The 21,460-nt window shown below is 42.1% G+C and overlaps 1 protein-coding gene across 2 annotated transcripts in view; it reads left to right on the top strand.

Moving 5' to 3' along the window:
- The window catches only part of ncoa2 (nuclear receptor coactivator 2), a 43,704-nt gene that overhangs the window by 11,081 nt on the left and 11,163 nt on the right, over positions 1-21,460 (top strand). For both annotated transcript variants that reach the window (XM_088401895.1, XM_088401894.1), the window contains exons 2-11: positions 1,080-1,165; positions 5,275-5,382; positions 6,678-6,850; positions 10,434-10,537; positions 13,450-13,627; positions 14,972-15,163; positions 15,534-15,635; positions 16,136-16,276; positions 16,353-16,500; positions 16,968-18,213. In XM_088401895.1, coding sequence (XP_088258021.1) covers positions 5,294-5,382; positions 6,678-6,850; positions 10,434-10,537; positions 13,450-13,627; positions 14,972-15,163; positions 15,534-15,635; positions 16,136-16,276; positions 16,353-16,500; positions 16,968-18,213 — 2,373 coding nt within the window. In that variant the 5' untranslated portion in view covers positions 1,080-1,165; positions 5,275-5,293. The remainder of the gene's footprint in view (positions 1-1,079; positions 1,166-5,274; positions 5,383-6,677; positions 6,851-10,433; positions 10,538-13,449; positions 13,628-14,971; positions 15,164-15,533; positions 15,636-16,135; positions 16,277-16,352; positions 16,501-16,967; positions 18,214-21,460) is intronic.

The raw sequence follows: 21,460 nt of genomic DNA, 5'->3' as shown, positions 1-21,460 counted from the left end.
AATTAATTGTGTCATTTTCAAGCCCTCCCTGGAGATGAAAAGACGCCGCAGACACTTTGACGCTAACACGCTGCAAAGAATTATTTTAAAAAGCAGACTCATCAACCAGATGGTACCCCTAGAAATACATATACATATAAATGAGGGTCAAAGCTTGAGATTTTTACTGCGGCGTCAAATTGCATTGATTAAATCAATCATATAACTGAATTACAAACGCTATTCGTTTCAATACAAAGCGTTAATTAGATGCAAAAGAGTAGTTTTTAATGCAAGACCTTTGTATATGCTAACATATACCCAATCGAAATACCTGGCACAAACAAATATGCTAACGAGCTAAACGTATATGAATCAGCGCTAACATTTTAGTTAGCGTGTTATCCACAGTCACAAGATTTTGGATCAACAAACAAATTTTGAGCATACAGTATTATCATAAATGACAACATTCTTACAAAGAAAGTCACATCGGCTTTCCTCACAACTACATGTAATATCAACAGCGGCCAGAGGCGGCGCCAAAAAACAAAGATCAAGCCAAACAAACACAAATGAATGTACCGTTAATGGATAAACTAAATCAGTTGCAAAACGTCATTATTTCGGGTGCTGCCCACGCGACCCGATACCATGGACCGATACGACTTCAAAATAAACACACCGCATCAATTGTAACACAGTAACTTCATCAGGCAATTATTTTTTAACTTTTTCTACGCAGTCCAATTATATCGACACGCCCAAGTCTCAAGTAGCTGCTGACATGAGGTCAACATATGGCGCATTCAAATGCGCTTGGATCTTTCAAACTTGTACAAAAGAAAAGGCCATTGATGCAATAAATATTAACCTGTAATATTAATAATAAGGATTGTTAAAAATGTCATACTGTTGAATAAAAAAAAAAAAAAACATGACCTCAGTTCCTTGGGATAAACTTGGAAAAAATAATCCGTAAATTTGATCACTGCTAATGCAAAATGGGGGAAAAAAAGGTGCACAACACCGTATAGATGTACACACTTATTTCAATGATATACTTGCCGACTCACCTTCATTTCTCTTGCGTCTTTCAGGTGGCACAAGTGAAAGATGCTTTGAACTTTCCTGATGTTGTCGTCTTGCAGCGATGGCCTGAGGGACTCTGCGCACTGAAACCAAGGTGATGGTGATGGTGATGGGGGAAGGGGCTTTTATTAGTGTGGCAAAATGCCAGCAAGTACAGCCAGGGAAAAAACAAACTATTATTTATTTGTAATTTTGACTCATTGGTGTTTTTACAGCTATTAATCCCTTTTTAGGGTGATCAGATAAGACCACAAGGCTTGTCTTCTCCTTTCGCTTCTTGGTTGACATTTTCGCTGTTGCGCAATAGTGTGTCCGCAACGTTGTACGAAGAAACTTGTTTCCTAAAATCTCCATCGGCTCACAGGGCTCTTGTGACATTTGAGGGTCGAAACAAGGAAGATTTCATTGTGGAATTTGTAGATGCTTTCTACTTAAAACCGGCAGGAGATTTCTGTGGACCTTGAACTACAATGGTGCCCCAAACTGTGGCTCTCCATGCTAACTTGTAGCATGGTAATGGAGTTTTTCCCCTATCTGTTAGCATTAAGCTAAGCGGACGTCTCTAAGGTAAAGCAATGTGGTTGTTTTCAATTTTAATGTTTAGTTTGACAGTAAACTTGACGATTTTCCAAAATGCTGTCTTTTGTGTCCCGTATGGGTCCTAAGATACTGAATTGAGCGGTTTTTGTCAACTCGCATTGTTTCCAGAGATCAGCAAGTCGTGCTGAAGTTATGAAACGGTGAACAGTCAGACACGGTCGAGGAAAAGTTTGGAAAAGAGCAAATGAAATTCTCATTCTCTGCCAGCCCAGTAAAAGTGGTTCTTTGATGTATTCAGGCGTCAACGGCAGTGAACGAGTTAAATGTTCTTCCGCCAAAATGGTAGATGATGCGAGAGTTATCAATAATGAGAGACTGAAGAAAAAGCAAGACTGAGTCAAAAACGATCTTTTGCAAAAGAGGGCGAGAGCACCAAGGTCTTGCGCTCACCTCTTTGTTTTATTACAAAGAAGGTGCTTACAAGTTTCAAAGTAATACCATATAAGGAATTGTTACCGTAGTCACCATGAATAAGAATAAGAAAAAGAATACCCCCCGATGTAGAAATCTGTACGTTAGAACTCGGCAAATGCTCCTGACGGATGCAATCGTCCTCCAATGTTGTCGAGAAAATGGTCTCATTTTTAAGTTACTTTTCATAGGACGCACTCACACTTTTGGCCTTCATTTTTTTATTTGGGGGGGGCGGGGGTATCCTATACTTGGGAAATTACGGACTTTATACATGCGAGCGATGTATGTACAGTGATAGGTAGAATAATGAAGTCGTTGACTGCTAGCGCAATAAAAATACTTGAATGGCAGTGAATGGGTTAAAGTTTGTTGCGCTTGTCTCTTCGGAACTTTCATCCCGATCCTCCTCTTATTCTAACCCGCCTCCCTCGTCCCTGATCTCGTGTCGAAACATCTGCTTCAAGGTAACGGCAGCTGTTGGCACTGACGAGAGTTTGACTTTTACTGAAGTTACTTTTGATACCCCCCCCCACTCTCTCCTTTTCCTCCAACATGCTTTCTGTGTATTTTGGCCCTCGCCACCTATTTTTTTTTTTTTCTTTTCCTGCCATGCAAATATTTGAATGTAAAGCGAGAAGGCACGAGTCCACTGGGACCACCCCAGAGTTTCCTTCCAGAAGAATCGGGACGAAATGGCCCCGACAAGTCATGTGACCAGAGGGATTACATGCTTTTTTTTTTTTTTTTTCAGGGCGTTCAGTACGCCGGCGTGTCTCTATAATCGAAACCCGGCGTAATCATAGGGGTGGTGTGTAATAACACCCCCCCTCCGGCAATAAAAATTGACATTTCATCCTTTTCTCCTTCTTTACTACGCATTCGAGTGAGCAAGCTCGCCTTCCACGCTTCTTCGCTTCATTAGTGCGGTCATATCAGCTGAATTTTGAGCTGAAATAAAAATGTATTATCGATCGCGCCTTTGCACAGATTTGATCTCGCCCAAGCACAGTGGCGCATTCACAAAGAGATAAAACAAAGACACCGCCAACTGTAACGACGAAATGATCAGTCTCAAATAATCGGTTATTCCGGCGCCCATGAAAACAGGAGCAAAGAACATCCAGAGAGTTTCTCCCAAGCTATTCAAAACCAATCAATAGATTCATTGTCATTTGAAATTTCATTTGTCAGTCGCTTGCTTTTCTTGACCTTCTTGACTGTAGCAATCAATCAAATATTGGTTTAACTTTCCTAAAAAGTCAAACGAAAAAAAAATCCCGTTTCAAAACGCATTGCATGATCCGATACGTTTCATTAATGACCATATAAGAACAGTCAATTTCTTGCGCAACTTCCTTACTTTGTTCACCTCAACATTGCTTTAAAAAAATCCGATTTGCTTTGTTTTGATTGACAGGTCCTTGGATTAAGTGTACAAGGTTATGGTGTATATTTATGTGTCATAATGAAATTGTATTTACCAGAATTGGAACTGTTGTAAATGAACTTAAAGGCGAAAAGTCCAAATCAATGGCAAACTATGTCCAATGTTCGAAGTGTCGTAACCGGATTCATCAATCAGGCTCTGATAATTTCGATGCTTCTTTCGAAGTTTTCACCGACATCCTAGATTGACGCAGGTGGGGGGTGTCCCGCGTCTATCGGCTTCGGATATTAGCCGAAAAGCAGAATGGGATTAGGTCAATTTACGTCCAAAATTGCCGATGTTATCGCTCTAACGGTCCATTCCGGATCCCGCCCAAAGCGTGTGTCATTTGCGCTGATATCAGATCGATATTGGTATCGGGCTGCACTCCGGGCTGCAATATTGGTATCGGAGGTGAAAAAGTTGTATCCGCTCACGCCGCGGTCCGGTCGCTGGGGTTTCTAGTCTGGGCCCCGCGCAGACAGTGCGTCTGCCTCGTCATTGAGACGTGCCTCGTCCCATTTCGTATCGGTCTCCAACGTACAGTGACCCGCCGTTACCGCCGTGTCAAGGAGAGACGGCGAGCCGCCCAATCATCCGGCGGAACGGGGCGCGGCCAATCAGCGCCCAAGTCCCCATGGTAACTTGGGCGACCAATAGGAAGAACTTGCACCTCTTAAGCTATTAAGAGAGTTGTACAACCCGTCGTCATTAAAAGAAAAAGCATCAGCTGCTGGTGGCGTGGGGGGGGGGGGGGTCGCTTTAGTAAAAGAAAAAAAACCCGAACAAACGAGCTGAACATGGCGTTGAAGTCGTTTGTCATGTTGAGTGTCTAATCACCTTTTCCTGCTTCCAAAGTAGGTCACTCCAGGCCAGAAGCCTGTTTTTTTTTCTCTCTCTCTCTCTCTCTCTCTCTCTCTCTCTCTCTCTCTCTCTCTCTCTCTCTCTCTCTCTCTCTCTCTCTCTCTCCTCGCTCACTCCTAAGCAACGTTACATCTGCTCTATATTGTGCTGCTCCTCTGCCTGTCCTGCCTTATGTAATCGAGGAGGAGTCGGCAGGCAGGCATGTGCGCTTGTCATGTTTCCATGGCTGGAGTGGATCCCAACACGGTGTGTGTGCTGGCAGTGAAAGTCTTCTTTTCTCCCTTGTTGGGATCATCGAGATGTTGTTCTCCTAACATTAAACCGTGGATTGGAGAGTTTAGGGGCTCCTCAGTATACGAGATGGATTTTGGGGGGGTTTGCCAAAGTAGCCAAAGATCACGAAAGCAGATCAAGTTCCTGTTTAAGACATGCTCAGGTTACTGGTTTTATGGAACCGTATTTTTCAGACGATAAGCCGCACTGATATATAAAACGCACCAACAAAAGTTTGACAGAAAATCAGAAAATTTTGATCACGTATTGGTCGCACCAGACAATAAGCTGCAGGTTTTTCATAAGCACATTGAAAGATGGTATATGCAATTTTTATAATTGTCACACTGTACAGATACAGCTTCAACACAGATTGAACACGCCTGCTTGTTTAGAAATTAGTGCAGCGCCAACATATTTGCAACATAGCACCAACAAACTCGAATTGTTAGAATACTGCACCAACACAACAGTAATCTGCCCAGAGTGGAAAATCCCCCACTGGTGGCAGAGTTGGGAAAATCAGGTCCAGAAAGTAAAAACACTGTCACAGTTTGGCTTCAGCCACAGGTGCTTCTACTTAACTTGCAGGTTAATTTTTGTCTTTTTTTCTTTTTTTTTTACAGAGGCTGATATGCATTGAGGATGAGCGGCATCGGGGAAAACTCGTCCGACCCTGCCAGGGCAGAGTCGCGGAAACGTAAAGAATGTTCCGCTGAACTTCTTGGACCCAGGTAAGGCTGTACATGCTAGTAACGCTATTGGGAATACTTTTTGTTTATAATATGATTGTTTTGAATTAGTAACCGAAATTGTTGTTTTTTCGCAAATTGTAGCAAATTAATTAGCCTATTGAAAATTTAAAAAATAATTCTATGTGTTGCATTTTTTATTATTTAGAGAACAGGTGTTTTGTTGTTTTTTTGCCAATTGTAGCAAATTAATTAGCCTATTGAAAATTACAAAAAAAATTCTATGTGTTGCATTTTTTGGGATTATTTAGAGAACAGAAGTTTTGTTGTTGTTTTTTTTTTTTTTTTGCAAATTGTAGCAAATTAATTAGCCTATTGAAAATTTAAAAAAAGAGTTCTGGAGCTACATTTTTGTTGATTATTTAGAGAACAGAAAATGTTTTGTTGTTGTTTTTCGCAAATCTCGCAAATTAATTAACCTATTGAAAATTAAAAAAAAAAAATTCTGGAGCTATATTTTTGTTGATTATTTAGAAAACAGAAAATATGTTTTATTGTTGTTTTTTCGCAAATTGTAGCAAATTAATTAGCCTATTGAACATTTAAAAAATAATTCTATGTGTTGCATTTTTTATTATTTAGAGAACAGGTGTTTTGTTGTTTTTTTGCCAATTGTAGCAAATTAATTAGCCTATTGAAAATTACAAAAAAAATTCTTTGTGTTGCATTTTTTGGGATTATTTAGAGAACAGAAGTTTTGTTGTTGTTTTTTTTTTTTTTTTTGCAAATTGTAGCAAATTAATTAGCCTATTGAAAATTTAAAAAAAGAGTTCTGGAGCTACATTTTTGTTGATTATTTAGAGAACAGAAAATGTTTTGTTGTTGTTTTTCGCAAATCTCGCAAATTAATTAACCTATTGAAAATTAAAAAAAAAAAATTCTGGAGCTATATTTTTGTTGATTATTTAGAAAACAGAAAATATGTTTTATTGTTGTTTTTTTCGCAAATTGTAGCAAATTAATTAGCCTATTGAAAATTTAAAAAAATAATTCTATGTGTTGCATTTTTTTGGATTACTTAGAGAACAGATGTTTTGATGTTGTTTTTTTCGCAAATTGTAGCAAATTAATTAGCCTATTGAAAATTAAAAAAAGAGTTCTGGAGCTACATTTTTGTTAATTATTTAGAGAACAGAAAATATATGTTTTGTTGTTTTTTTCGCAAATTGTAGCAAATTTGCGCCGATGAATAATTTAGCTGTCCATTTTTTGGCACGTACATTTATCTACCACACCTTTACGGGCAATTTCTGAAAAATGCGTTTGTTTGCGGCCAGTCCCAAGCGTAGCAACGAGAAACGCAACCGCGAGCACGAGAACAAGTACATCGAGGAGCTGGCCGAGCTGATCTTCGCCAACTTCAACGACATCGACAACTTCAACGTCAAGCCCGACAAATGCGCCATCCTGAAGGAGACGGTCAAGCAGATCCGGCAAATCAAGGAGCAAGGTACGCGCGCCGAAGGGTGCCCCCCCCCCCGTCCGTTTTCTATAGCGCTCGTCCTCATTATGCTAGCCGGAGAACATCAGGTGCATCAATCAGCGCCGCTGGATTATTTGCCCAGATGTTCACTCGAGCTGCTTTTCAAGTCATCCTTAAGTTTGGATTTAATCTCCCATAAAATTGCCTTTCCTGTCGAATTATCAAAAGTAATAGAAATTCTTTGGGCTCCAAATATAGTTTGTAATTCTCGTGTTGCTGCAAAGTGAGTAAGTTTAGACCCGGCTCGCCGCGGCGTGGTCTAATTATATACGCGGGCGGCGATGTCATCGTGCTTTATGGGACAGGGGCGCTTATGTAACGTGAGCGACGCGATAGAAAACGGGAGAATCGGCCTCAAACGTCATGTGACGAGCTGCCAAATTTCAGGCGCCGTTAGGCAACAGTATTTGGACAGGAAAGCCACACAATGTGCAGACTTTTTATGACCTTTTTTTTCTTTAATAGTCAGGAAATTTCTGCTCATCTGCACTATTTTTATCAACTTTTTTTTTGTCAAGGTTCTCAAAACTTTCATTTACAGTGATGTCAACTTTTTCGATAGCAGGTTTACATCATAAAACAAATAAATACATTTAGGTTCCTGTAGGTTTTTTTGGGAAACGCAACCTTTGCGATAAATGGGGGAACTCCGTACAGCTAAGAGAAAAAGTTGCACTCTCACCTGAATGGAATACAACGCTCCCTCGCTACATCGTGGTTTGTTTATTACGGCTTCGCGAGCAGATTTTTATTTATGACCATAATTTTTTTCTATTACAGGTTTACGTCACTATTTTTCTCGCAGTTTTTCTTCATTTTATGTCACACCAGTCGTAATTCAATCTATTACATCGATTTTAATTTATACCTGTTGCAGGTGTAAGTCTCTATCTTTCTTGATATTTCCTCCTGACTTGACCACACGCACACACACACACACACACACTCTCTCTCTCTCTCTCTCTCTCTCTCTCTCGCTCTCTATATACACATATATATATATATATATATATATATATATATATATATATATATATATATATATATATATATATATATATAAATTATTAGCCTATTATATACTGTATAGATGTGTATAATAAATATGTGTGTGTGTGTGTATATATATATATATATATATATATATATATATATATATATAAAATTATTAACCTATTATACTGTATATATGTATATATATATATATATATATATATATATATATATATATATATATATATATATATATATATATATATATATACACATATTATTAACCTATTATACTGTATATATATATATATATATATATATATATATATATATATATATATATACATATGAACCTATTAGATACTGTATATATATTTATTTTAAAACAAACTAAAAGGAATTAAAGCAAAAAAAAAAATCTCTGTCACGGATTTCGATTACTGCCAATATTTTTGGGATGGTAACTCAAAGGGGTACCGTATATGAATTTACATTACAGGTTGTAAAATGATTAAAAACATAATATTGTGTTGATGAATTCTGAATTGACCGTCTGGTAAAAAGTTGAATTTGTGCACAGAGATTCGTAATAGGAGAACAAAGTTGCGTTAAGAGAGGGGGAAAAAATAACTTGCGTGATTAAACTAGATTACTAGATTAAATCTTTCCTTTTCCGCGACAAAAATGGTAACAGCTTTTCCAATTGGTTGTATATCTTCAGGAAAAGAAGTAAATAGTAAATAGTTCTGTTTACTATGGGTTCCACATATTTCCAACATAAATTCCTGGTGATGAAAGTGAAGTCGCGTATTGGTCAACAATGCGCTATCTTTTGAGGTGGCCTAAAGGCGTGGCACTTTTTACAGCTTTCTTAACACTGCCGCCGCTTGTCGGCTGCAACACTCGTCGCCTTCATTAGCCCAGATAGCCGGCCGGCTTGTTTGCCCATTATGTTTATCCGTCCCGGGAGAGGCCACTTTCTTCACGGGTTCCTCCCTCCGTGTGAGGAGCGCTTCTTCTTGCCAGGGGCCGAGCTGACATTGAGTGATGGCTCCGTATAACACGGCGGGGTCGGGGGGGGGCGCAGCAGAGTCCCGGCGCGGCCCCCCGCCGGGCCGGGAGAGGTCCGGCCGACGCAAACATCATTAACGGGTCGAGAGAAGAACGGGCGGGTTTGTGCGGTCTTGCGCAAGCTCGGCGTGGAAAGCGGCGCTTCGCTTACGCGCAAATTTAAGCTCCGGTGGGGATTTTTTCCCCCCATCTTTCGGGCGTCGATTGTGTTCGTCTATGACTTTATTTCAGAAAATTCCATTGTCTTAAAATTACAACTGTTTTCTCTTAGTAATACAATGTTCCCTTTTTTTTTATCGCGAGCTTTATGTTCCCAGCAATACGTGTCGTAACCAAAATCTGTGAAGTACAGGTTGAACTTTTTTTTTTTTTTTTTTTTTTTTTTAAAGTGTATTCCGCACCATGCAGCACACCTTATCATTAAACGCAGTCATGATTATTTCTGTACATAACCCATGTACATGGCACACGATGTTCATTCAATTCTACTTATTGAGTTACACAATTTTTTTTTTTTTTTTTTAATATTAACTTAAAAAAGTCTGAAAATCCCCAAAACGAATTTATACATTTTTATTGTCTAGCCTTCCAATCCAGGGTACTTATTTAGTTACACTACTTTTTTTATATATGTATATATTAGGGAAAAGGAGGGCCTGAAAATCCCAATTGCAGAATCTGGAGATCCAATTCAGCGAACTTATTTAGTTACTCTACTTTTTTTTTTTTTTTTTTGTCTGAAAATCCCAGGCATATTTATACGTCTTTACAGATACTAAACTTCCAATCCAATGCACTTATCTAGTTCCACTACTTTTTTTTTTAATATTAGGGTAAAAGTAGGTCTGAAAATCCCAAAGACATATTTAGATGTCTTTACAGAGTCGAGAGTTACAATTCAATATGCTTATTTAGTTACACTACTGTATTTCTTTTTTTAATATAAGGGTAAAAGAAGGCCTGAAAAAAAAGACAGTACGTACTGTCTGTCTTCTGTCCCTTTTTAAGCTTTAAATGGTCAAAGGTCGGTCAAGCGGAGCGCTTCCAAAAACTTTTTTTTTTTTTTTACAGTTTTTGGGAGTTGGTGCACAGAAAAAGTGCACCATCAATTACCGAGAAAATTGAATTTGCACATTTTGGTACATTTCTAATGGTCCGGTATGGCTTGGAATTAGGAAAATGAAAGACATATTTATATGTCTTTCAAGAGACTAAACTTCCTATCCAATGCACTTATCGAGAAAATTGTATTTGCACATTTTGGTACATTTTTAATTGTCGGGTATGACTTGGAATTAGGACAAATATGAAGAAAAATAGCAACCTGCAATAGAAAAGGTCATAAATGTAAATCCATAAGTGTCCAAACCGTATCATTTTTTGACTGGCCTGACTTGAAAGAAATATCCCTAAAAATAGCAACTTATTACATCTATCTACGCTTTTTTTTTTTTTTTTCCTCAATATTCCTCCTTCATCCACACAGAGAAAGCGGCTGCCGCCAACGAGGAGGAGGTGCAGAAGGCGGACGTTTCGTCGACGGGCCAGAGCGTGATTGACAAAGATGCCTTGGGACCCATGATGCTGGAGGTGGGGGATGGACAATGCGCTCCTTAATTGAATCCACTATCGCTATACATTTCAAAGCCGCCCGCGGAGACGCCGTAAATGGCGTTGAGGTGTACGCCGTCTCATTTCTCGCCCTCCCGTTGGCACCCGAGCGCTTTGCGTGTAAACGGCAAAGAAGGCAACAGCCCGCCGGAGTGAATCGGTCCCTTCCGCCAACCTTTGTCTCGCCCTCTCTTCGATTTCACTAGTCGCTCGTGTCGGCCTTCGGATATGTCTCATTGAGGGCTATTTTTAGCTCGCCCGGTTCGGCGTCACCAAATCGACACGCTGAATCGCGGGCGGGCTAAATATAGCCGGCGTTCATTTGAAGGATGCGCTGAGAGAAGCGTATGGGCCAGAGGAGCACCCGCCACGCTCATGCCGCGCCTGACATACTTTCAACTAAATGCAGAAAAACGGCAATACGGAGAAATATACTTTTTTGTTTTTTTCGCCATGATGTAATTTTTTCTTCATCGTAATACATCCATACATACTTTTTTTTGCCATTTTATTTAATGCCATTTATTTCTAATAATACGTTGTAATATTCGTAAATATTATAAGTAAATATTAGTAGTATTAGTGATGATCATTTAAAAAATCTTGGAACTGACAATTTTTTTCTCATAATGCATCTTTTTTGTAATAATCAACCTTCATCCTAAAAGCAGTTTTTCCTTGAAATGACATATATCTCCCATGATAAAGTATTTTGTGTGTTAAAGTAACTTTTTATCCTACGATAAAGTATTTTTTGCGTGTAAAATAACTTCTCATAATACACTTTTGACTTTTTTTTCAAGATCATAAAAAAATTCTGAAAAAATCCCACTTATTCGGGTTAGAATCCAACTAATGTTCTTTATTTTTATTTTTTTTACCTCATTGTCACCAGACAACCCTTTTCCCAGAATTGTTTTATATATATATATATATATATATATATATATATATATATATATATATATATATATATAAAATGGGTTTTTGCCATGCAAATAGTAACTTTGTCTGTTTTCTCGTATTTATCTTTTTATTCCCATTATAAGGTACTTTCTGGTTATAAAAATGCCTCCTCATTATACATCTTATTATCTAACTTTTTTTCATAATGCAACTGTTTTTTTCCAGCTTTTTGTCGAGTAATAGCATCCATCCATCCATTTTCTTAGGCGCTTGTCCTCACAAGAGTTGCAGATCTTTTGGATCTATCATGGGCTTTTTTCATGCAATATTTCAACTATGTGCTTGTCAGATGACCCCTACTCACAATTTTCTTGAATTTTCCAAGTAACACTAAAGTGTGACAGTGGTCTTCTGAAACCAGAGCATTGCTCATTAGCATATTGCCCCCCCCTCCCCAACGTTACGCAAGGCAAGCGCTGTCTGCAAGGAGGCTCGCCCCGTTTCCATGTGCCCTACTTGTCCGGCGCGTGGCCTTTCTTCACACGGAATGCACTTAGCATGCCCGCGATGGATGATGTCGGTCGCCGCTCTAGTTTGTGAAGCGTCCGCACGCGTTTTCACGCATGCAAAAGGCACGGACGCTCATACAAAGCAATTACTCTCATGGTGATTATCCTCATCACTGAGGTGCAAGAGGAAACACCTCAGATTAACCAGCCCCAGATTTTTTTTTTTTTTTCCCCTCTCCCAACAGGCTATGGGTGATTTGATGGCCTAATTGCCACCATCTTGTGCGTAATGGCTGACCCGGGGCTGTGTACTTTCAATTAAGCGCTTCTCTTCCTCTTTTTCATTCACTGCTTTCATGCTTTTATACCGAAAGAGTGATGGATGGACACGGCGGCATTGTGCAATTGTGCCGCCATATTGGTACAGCTTGTGCTTTGTCTATATGGTGGATGATTACCAAACAAGCACAGATATGAGCAATTGGACGTGGATGAAGAAACAATCAACAATCACCATATTGAGCCAATGGTGTCTTGACGGGAGACCGTCATTTGTATATTATTGGGATAATCGTAGGCAGTCTGCCATTTTTTTTTTAACAGTTATACCACTTACTTTCTAACCGATACCAATATTCACTCTTTGAGTACTCACTGCCACCAAGTGAGAGTCCACAACCTCTAGTACTTCTGATGTGTAAAATTTCATATAAAATGCCCCAAAAAAATTGTCAACAAAACCTTTTTTTTTTTTTTTTTTTTATGTGAATATTTACCCCATGGGTCAAACTGTCATAGTAAACCGCCAAGGAGGATTTACTCTGATTTTCTTCATGTCCAGTATCGTGGCTGGTATCTAAGACGTTGATGAGTACTCTATGCTCACCCGTCTCTAGTTGTAGTATAAGAATAATAATTTTACCTGAACAAAAAGTCATTTTATTATATCATCCTTATGTTTCAATTACGTAACATCACAAGAAAATGGTCATCCCTTGAGTGAAGAACATTGTAATTAATCAAAGTATAATCACAAATTCTTTGAAGATTGTAGGGATGTTTGATACCACTTTTTCAGACCGGTACGAGTATCCAAGTAGTCGCCAATACCAAACACCAATACCACTAATACCTTTGATGCGCAAAATTTCCCATTAAAAACAACAGATCATTTAAAAGAGAGACCTACATCTTCTAATAAAGCATTTAAATTTAAAATTGCATGAAATTAATAGCAATTTTAGTTTCTGTACGATACTTTGCATCGGTACTCTCCAACTCTAGAAGATAGTTGCAGTTATAAGAGTGGAGGGAGAGAACTCAAAAAAGTAGAGGAGACAATCTGAATTTTCCAATGCTAGTAAACAAATATCACAAGATTAAATGTAATATTATGAAGATATTTGTTTCATTTGGGGAAATCGAATGTTTTTTGTTTGGGAAATAAATGTCTTTTGTGATGGTCGTGCCACGCAGGCTTTGGACGGCTTCTTTTTCGTGGTGAACATGGAGGGCAACATCGTGTTTGTGTCGGAGAACGTGACGCAGTACCTGCACTACAACCAGGAGGAGCTGATGAACACCAGCGTCTACAGCGTGCTGCACGTGGGCGACCACGCCGAGTTCATCAAGAACCTGCTGCCCAAATCTCTCGGTGAGCCTAAGCATACGATTACCAAAAGCGCGGAAATGCTCCAACTTACATTTACCTCTTAGCATTTGACGTCGGCTTCTTTTCGCCGCTAATCAACCGCCGGAGGTGATTTTCCAATCTATGTCAGTCCCCCCCCCCCCCCCCCCTCTCGGCGCTCGGGATTGAGGTCTGACGAGTGCCCGGCCATCTGGGCGGGAGAACGAATGGCGAGGAGGAGAAGAAGAAGCACCCAGGAAGAAGGAGGGGAAAAAAAAAGCATCAAGCACGGGGCTGTGTCCCAGATAACTGGGAGATTATCATCAATGCGGCGAATGAGATCAGCAGATGGAGTGGGACGCGACTTTACTCGAGTGGAGCGAGTCGTTTGTGCAGTTTCGAGGAGATGCATATGTTTGGACTGCGCGCTTTGTAGTTTTTATTCTTTAACTCATTCACTGCCATTGACGGCAAAAGACGTCAAAGATCCATCTTCACCGGGCTGGCGGCGAATGAGTAAACAAAATCTCACGCATGCACTTTGATTTATTATGGATGACGCTGAAGGATTTATCCAAATAATGATTAGCTGGTATGTTGATTGAAGAGTAATATCTCACCACCTGCATCGTATTTGAATGTAGCTAATATTGATTTATAGTAAAATGGGGAATACTTGCCTCAAAATAATAATAGAAAAATTCTTAGTTCACTTAGCCATTTTAAACACTAAAACGGTCATATATTTTTCTGTAATTAATCTGAAGAATGCATTATTTTTAATGAACAATTAATACTTCAACACACACATTTGGCCACTTAACTGTTTGACTAAAAAAGACCAGCCAATCAGAGCTCAGCTTGCAGGTTGAAAACGGTACCAAAGTAACATTTTACTCGTTAGCTCTTATGTAACATAGATTGACGGGTAATATCTCCCCTCCTTCATTTTATTTGAATATTAATTTATAGTAAATTGGGCAATACTGGTCTCAAAATAAGAAATAAAGCCAAAACTGGTGGTTTATGAGCCAAACACCCACCTGGTGTTTGGCTCATAAAGACTGACCAATCAGGACTCAGCTAATAAACCCAGAAAACAGGTGAGCCAGCCTTTTGCACATGTGATGTAATTTTCAGTTGAAAGCAAAAGTAAAAATATGAGTTTTAAAGATATTAATTGCAAAAAATTAATTGTCAAATTAATTACAAATATGTTTTTACTGCTGAAAATGGCCATCAAAATGCCAGATATTGGCTCCGATAATCAAGTCCCGCCCCTTACCTCAGGTCAGAAGTTGCCTACATAACTAAGTAATCAGGGCTTTCGGATTGCCCCTGAATGCAACTTGTTCGCCTTTCCGGCAGTGAACGGCGTGCCGTGGTCCAGCGAGGGTCCGAGGCGCAACAGCCACACCTTCAACTGCCGCATGCTAGTCAACCCGCACAGCGAGAGCCCGGAGCAGGCGCACGAGCACGAGCCGCAGCAGCAGCAGAAGTACGAGACCATGCAGTGCTTCGCCGTGTCCGAGCCCAAGTCCATCAAGGAGGAAGGCGACGGTAATTTGAGAACACGTCGCATACAATTTTCTTTTTTTTAAAGACACTTGCCTTGTTTTTGGCTTATTTACAAGGCTTTTCAAAATATATATTAATGCATGAATGCAAATATGTATTAGTGCATAATTCCACTCAAACCGATTCGGACTCTCAAAGGTCATCGCTTCCCTCGCCAAGCGTAGCTGCCGCTCCTCATGAAAGACGAGGGGCGGCGGGGGGGTGCGCCCTGCTCCCCGTCCTCATTAATAACCCTATTAATGATTCTGCCTGGGAATAACTTGCGTTTCATTTTCTTGTCCCCCCCCCCCCATCTCTCCATCATCCTCCCCCTTCCTCCTCCTCATCTCTGGCTTCTTTCTCCCGCCCTCAGATTTCCAGTCGTGCCTGATCTGCGTAGCTCGCCGGGTTCCCATGAAGGAGAGGCCCATGATGCCCACGCACGAGAGCTTCACCACACGCCAAGACCTACAAGGTACCCGCAAAGCACGACGTCAGGAGCGCGAGGCGGACCTCCCATCCGCAAGACCCGCGTCGGCGCTAACGCGCTAGTCCAATTACAGCGCACAAGCGCAGTCTTAACGAGATCCATTAGCCTGACAGATGGCGTGGCCTGGTTTCTCACTCGAAGCGAATTAGAGTGGACCAGGTGTACCTAATTTTGTGGCTTTTGACTTGACGCTTGTGGTGTTTACTGACATTACAAATAGGCGGGTATTGGCCTCCTAACTGTCCTTATTTCAAGGTATCGGTACTCACGGTGGAACTCGATACTGGTGTATGTATGTATATTCGTGTGTGTGTGTGTGTGTGTGTGTGTGTGTATATATATATATATATATATATATATATATATATATTGGCAAATTATTAGAAATCAGCAATGGGAAGAATAGTAAATGGACTTTCTCGTGCTGGCGTGTGTTTGAAAAGAATTTGTATCACATTCCGAATAAAACGTTTTCTGTTTTGAAGGCAAGATAACCTCGCTGGATACCAGCCTGCTGCGGGCCTCCATGAAGCCGGGCTGGGAGGACCTGGTGCGGCGGTGCATCCAACGTTTTCACCTGCAAAACGATGGCGAGATGTCCTTCGCCAAACGCCATCAGCAAGAAGGTGAGTAACCCTCGGCGGGGATGTTTATCTTCATCCTAAGGATACTATACTTTTTTTTTTTTTTTTTTTTTTTTAGTGCTTCGCCATGGCCAGGCTTTCAGCCCCATTTATCGCTTCTCCCTCTCGGACGGAACCATCGTGTCGGCCCACACCAAGAGCAAACTGGTTCGCTCCCACGCCACCAACGAGCCTCAGCTTTACATGTCGCTGCACGTTCTACAGAGGTACGTCCTAAAGCTGCAACATCTACTTGGTGGCGAACTAACAACTCTTTCGCATTCTCGGAAAGCGAGGTTGTAGAGATTCTGATGGAGGGGCGATTCTGATAAGCGTACTACAGTCTTAAAAAAACTTTCAAATGGATCACAAAATTTGCTAGTAAAGAATTATCCATTAGCTTAACAATAAATTATGGTTAGAATGTGAAACAACTGACCTTTCCTTAAGATGAGACTTTGACAAAATTTTGAATATAAAGTCATTCCCAATTATAGATTTTCCAGTTTTATTTTGATCAAGCAGACGGCGAGAAAATGAACAATTTAGCATGCAAATGTATGATATAAATGTTGTTTTAATCTCGTGAGCTAGCAGTTTGTATGTGGCGCTGATTCAAAACAGAGGAGCGCATATCCTGCCGGCTGCTTTGAACTTGCATAAACGCCGGTTCATTTTGTCGTTTGACCTCCAGGGAGCAGACGGTGTGCGGCATGGGCCAGGAGATGGGTCCCGCCGCCCAGGCCACGGGCATGGCTCCCAAGCCCATCAACCCCTCCACCCCCTCTATGACTCCCCCAACCCCGGGCAGCTTGCCAGGCGCCGGACCTCAAGGCCAAGACGTCAGCAACAGCACGCATTTCTCTCCGCCGGGCCCCGCCGGCCCCAGGGAGCAGGCGGCCATGGGGGGACACATGCAGGGCTACCGCTACGGCTGTCCGCCGCCGCACGGCCACGCGAGCGGGATGCAGCCGCCGCCGCCGCAGCAGCAGGGCCAGAACTGGAGAATGAACAGTCCTTCCCGCGCCAGCCCCAGCCCTGTGGGCGGCCCGCATCCGCCACAACAGAACTGCATGCTCTCCCCCAGGCATCGCGGCAGCCCCGGCGGGGCGGGAAGCCCGCGAGTCGGCCTCCACTCTCCCTCCCCGGTGGGGATGGGCGGCGGCGGTGGCGGCGCGGCGCCGGGCGGCCATAGCAACAGCTACACCAGCAGTTCACTGTCAGCCCTGCAGGCCCTCAGCGAGTGTCACGGAGTCGCCCACGGGCACACGCTGGGTTCTCCGGATCGGAGGATAGGCTCCCCGGCGAGCGTCCCGCCGGGATCGGGCGCTCATCCCATGCCGAGGTCGGCGCCGGCTTCGACCGACTCCTTCGAAGCGGGGCAGGGCGGACACCCGACGGAGAACGACCCGGCCGACGTGAAAGACGAGCGCGAGGACGAGGCCCACGCCCGTCTTCACGACAGCAAGGGCCACACCAAGCTTCTGCAGCTCCTCACCACCAAACCGGAGCCCCTGGAGACGCCCCTGTCCCCCAACGCGGGGGCCGAGGGGAAGGACGGGGCCGGGGTCCGCGGCGGGCTCCCCGGGGCCACCGCGCATGCCACGTCCCTCAAGGAGAAACACAAGATCCTGCACCAGTTGCTCCAGAACAGCACGTCTCCCGTGGACCTGGCCAAGCTCACCGCCGAGGCTACCGGGAAGGAGCTGGGCCAGGAGCAAGGTCAGGTGACCGCCGGAGCGGATGGCGCCCCCAAGCAGGAGCCCCTCAGCCCCAAGAAGAAGGACAACGCTCTGTTGCGCTACCTACTGGACAAAGACGACGGCGGCCTGAAGGACAAGGCGCCCAAGCTGGAGCCCGGCGAGGTTAAGGTGGAAGGCGGCAAGCACCCGCTTGTCAAAACCGAGAAACCGGACGTCGGCTACGATCAAGCTGAACAGGTCAGTTTTTTGTTGTTGTCTTCTGTTGTAGTTTTCGGTTCCGGTTACACTCTCTGATTTTGATAGCTTAACTATTTGTGTTTTGTTTTTTATTCCCAATTTTGTTTCAATAACATCACCCTCAAGTTCAGGTTCATGCTTGAGAGGTTCTGAGTTTAAGTCAACTAAAAACTACCAGAATATCAGCAAAATTACATTGTTAGTACCCAAAATCAAAAAAAAAAGAAAGGGAGTGTTGTCTAGGAAAAGTCACATACTTATTTGGAAATTCTATCCTATTTTATTACACATATTGTGTTTTTTATTGGGGTTTTTTTCCCACCTACTACTCAACATATACTCCATACAGTATTTATCACAATGATAATCTGTGCTTTCATAGAGGGCTAAAAAATATTTGAGTCCATTTTCATCTCAAAAACATTTATCAGTTGTCAAAAACAATGATTGAAGCAAAACCTGTTATGAGCATGGTCCACTCCTTGACTCAACCCAAGGTCACAAGGTTAAGACATTCAAATCCGTTAGTAACTTGGACTAATTAGTTGCGCTGCCAAGTTCCGATTTCCAAAATGGCCTCCTCCGCAACCGCCCCCCGATTTCCCCATTGCATGCAATGAAATCACCGCTTGCCCGTCGTGTGATGGAAGCATTCCAGTCATTGCATGTCCAATTCTGCCAGTTCTGCTCGTTTTCCTTTTTTTTAACTACAGGTGTCTCGACTAAAAAGCAAAATAGCTTTAAAGACTTTTTTTTTTTTTTTTTTGGGTCCCTTTGGGCGGCCCGAGCAACGGGAAGCTGCGTCCCACCCGCTTCAAACGAATGTGACATTTGGAAGGAGCCCCCGCGGCGCTCAGGCCATTTGATCCCTGCTCGAGTTTGGCCCGGGAATCCGCGGCTTTGGCAGCCAGCTCGGGTCATGGCTGGCACTGAAAGAAAGAAAGAAGGAAGCGAGGGAGGAGGGGATCTGGAAGCGACAGGGAAAGTGTCGCTGGTGAAATTTCAATTGCTGCTTGCTCCTTTAGGGGTGTGCAAAGTGTGGCCAGGGGGCTACATCCGGGACATATTGAGCATTTAAAGTCATAGTCCCACTATCTGTAGTTTTTCCTGTCATTTGTTGATTTAAAATGAATGTTTTTCCAATTCATTTAATTACAGTAAAAAAAAAAAAAAACAAGAGTTGTCGCCAAAAATGAAGGTAAATCTTTTTAGATGAAACAAATCCTGAAGCCGCGCAGAATGTAAAAAGGAGGAGTGGATGTTGGGTGGGCTTCCCGTTGCATGGGAACAAAGAGGGGAGAGACACGGGGAGGCGCATATAGCCCCAGGAGAGCCCAGCCTAGGCAGGCAGGCGGAGTGAACACCATGAGCCATATGCTGCTGCGTGTCCTCGCCGCTGCCATGGTGATGGTGGCGAGGAGGGGAAGCGCTTACAAATACAGCCGGCAGCGACACTTTGTTTTATGCTGCATTGGCTATAACATGGGCAGAGAAAAACTCAGTGTGGTCGCTACTCTTCCTTGACCTAAACCCCAGTGAGAAATTGTAAGGCGTCTTTAAAACGAGCGGTGAGCGAGGTTTGATTCGATGCCGTATTAAGAATGGCTATCCAGGAGTTTTACAATTGTACATATAACTGAATTTTGTGTTAAAGCTGTTTTGTTTTTTTTTTATGCACGAATTAATATTGTCCCCCTGCTATAACGTAACCCACGAAATTATTACCTGGATGCTGTGAAGTTTACTGCTCCCATCTAGTGGTATGTTTATGTAGCACACCTATTTTTTTGTTTTTGTTTTTTTTTTAAGCAAAAAATGACTAGTGGTAGCTTGTTTCTTGAAAAACTCTTTCAACCCCTCAAAATGTTCAATGGCATCAGCCCTATGCATATATGAGATAATAGCAAAAGTAACTATGCGGTATATTTTTATATTTATGAAATTGAAATTGGAATATTGGACTTTTGCATAGTGGGAGTCCAGGCTTAGCCAATCATTGAAGTCATTGAAAAGTTTGCAAATGTCATAAGTTGGCCCAGCGGCCACACGGTGGTTTTTGGGTGTCAAGACGAAATTTATATTGCGCCCCGTTCCCAAGTTGCCGTTGAAAGGATTAATGCGTGATAAAACATCAGGTTTTCAATAGGTCCAAAATTGACAATATTTCCAATTTTGAATGGCAGTAAATGAGCCTGACATAGGCTAAATTTGACACCCATAGGTTTAGTAAATCAGACACAGATGGCACCACACACACATCTTTTTTTTTTTTTTCATCTTGCATCCTAAAATGGTTTGCGCTGGTTGGCGTGATGTTTTTGTTTTTATGGTAGCGTACATCATTGGGGGAGAGGTTGACAGCCACTGTCCTATAGGTTGCACTCAGTATTGAGAAAAAAAAAAGAAACGTTCGCTCGGCATTGTAAGTGAGGTGTGTAAAATGATGGTGGCTCATCCCCTTTCTAGTTGCAAATGTGTGTGTGCGCGTGTGTGTCTTTTGTCACCAACACTGTGACGACTTCATTATCATCGAGTGGGCCGCTGGTGAATGGCTGCTCGGCCATGTGTGAACGATGACAACTCGATTTAGGGGGGGGAGTCTAACCTCCCCCAGTGCTCACTCTCCCACTGACCCCCCCCAACACACACACACACACACACACACACACACACACACACACTCCTTCCCTCCCTACTGTAATGCTCCTGATTGTTTGAGAGCTGAATTATTGATGCAGGACTACATGCGAAATCAGAGCAGAGTTGACTTGTGGCAAAAGGCAGCGAGGAATATTGTGTGTGTGTCAAAATTCCAACTTTGACCCACATGAGAGAAAGCACTTCCTTTTTCACTCCCCTGCCCCGTGACATGGCCTCACTGGGCAAAAATCCCACTTCGACATGGCAACTTCCTTCCGTCAGCTCAACTCAAATCCAACTAATGATCCATATCTCAATTCACGGCAAAAATATGCTTGTTTTTGCCAAGAATTCTACCGCGACTTTGGCTTACTTCTTAATGCTAATCCTAATTAGTCTCTGTCTTGGTGTTTTAACCTTTGTAAGCCAAAAAAGTAATCATAATTTAATAATCAAATGCTGCAAAAAGTATGTAAATTAATTCATATATTTATCATCTATAAGAGCTGAGAAATGACTTGAGGTCTTATTTCTAATTTCCCCCCCTAATTTTTACTTTGAGTTTTTGCAGAAATAACCTCGTTGTCCCCGTGCAGGATCGCGTTAC

Source organism: Hippichthys cyanospilos, chromosome 19 (assembly GCF_059441005.1).
Source record: "Hippichthys cyanospilos isolate Australia breed blue-spotted pipefish chromosome 19, RoL_Hcya_1.0, whole genome shotgun sequence".
Classification (NCBI taxonomy): Eukaryota; Metazoa; Chordata; class Actinopteri; order Syngnathiformes; family Syngnathidae; genus Hippichthys; species Hippichthys cyanospilos.
The sequence above is the reverse complement of the archived record's forward strand: the minus strand, read 5'-3'. Positions and strand labels throughout refer to the sequence as shown.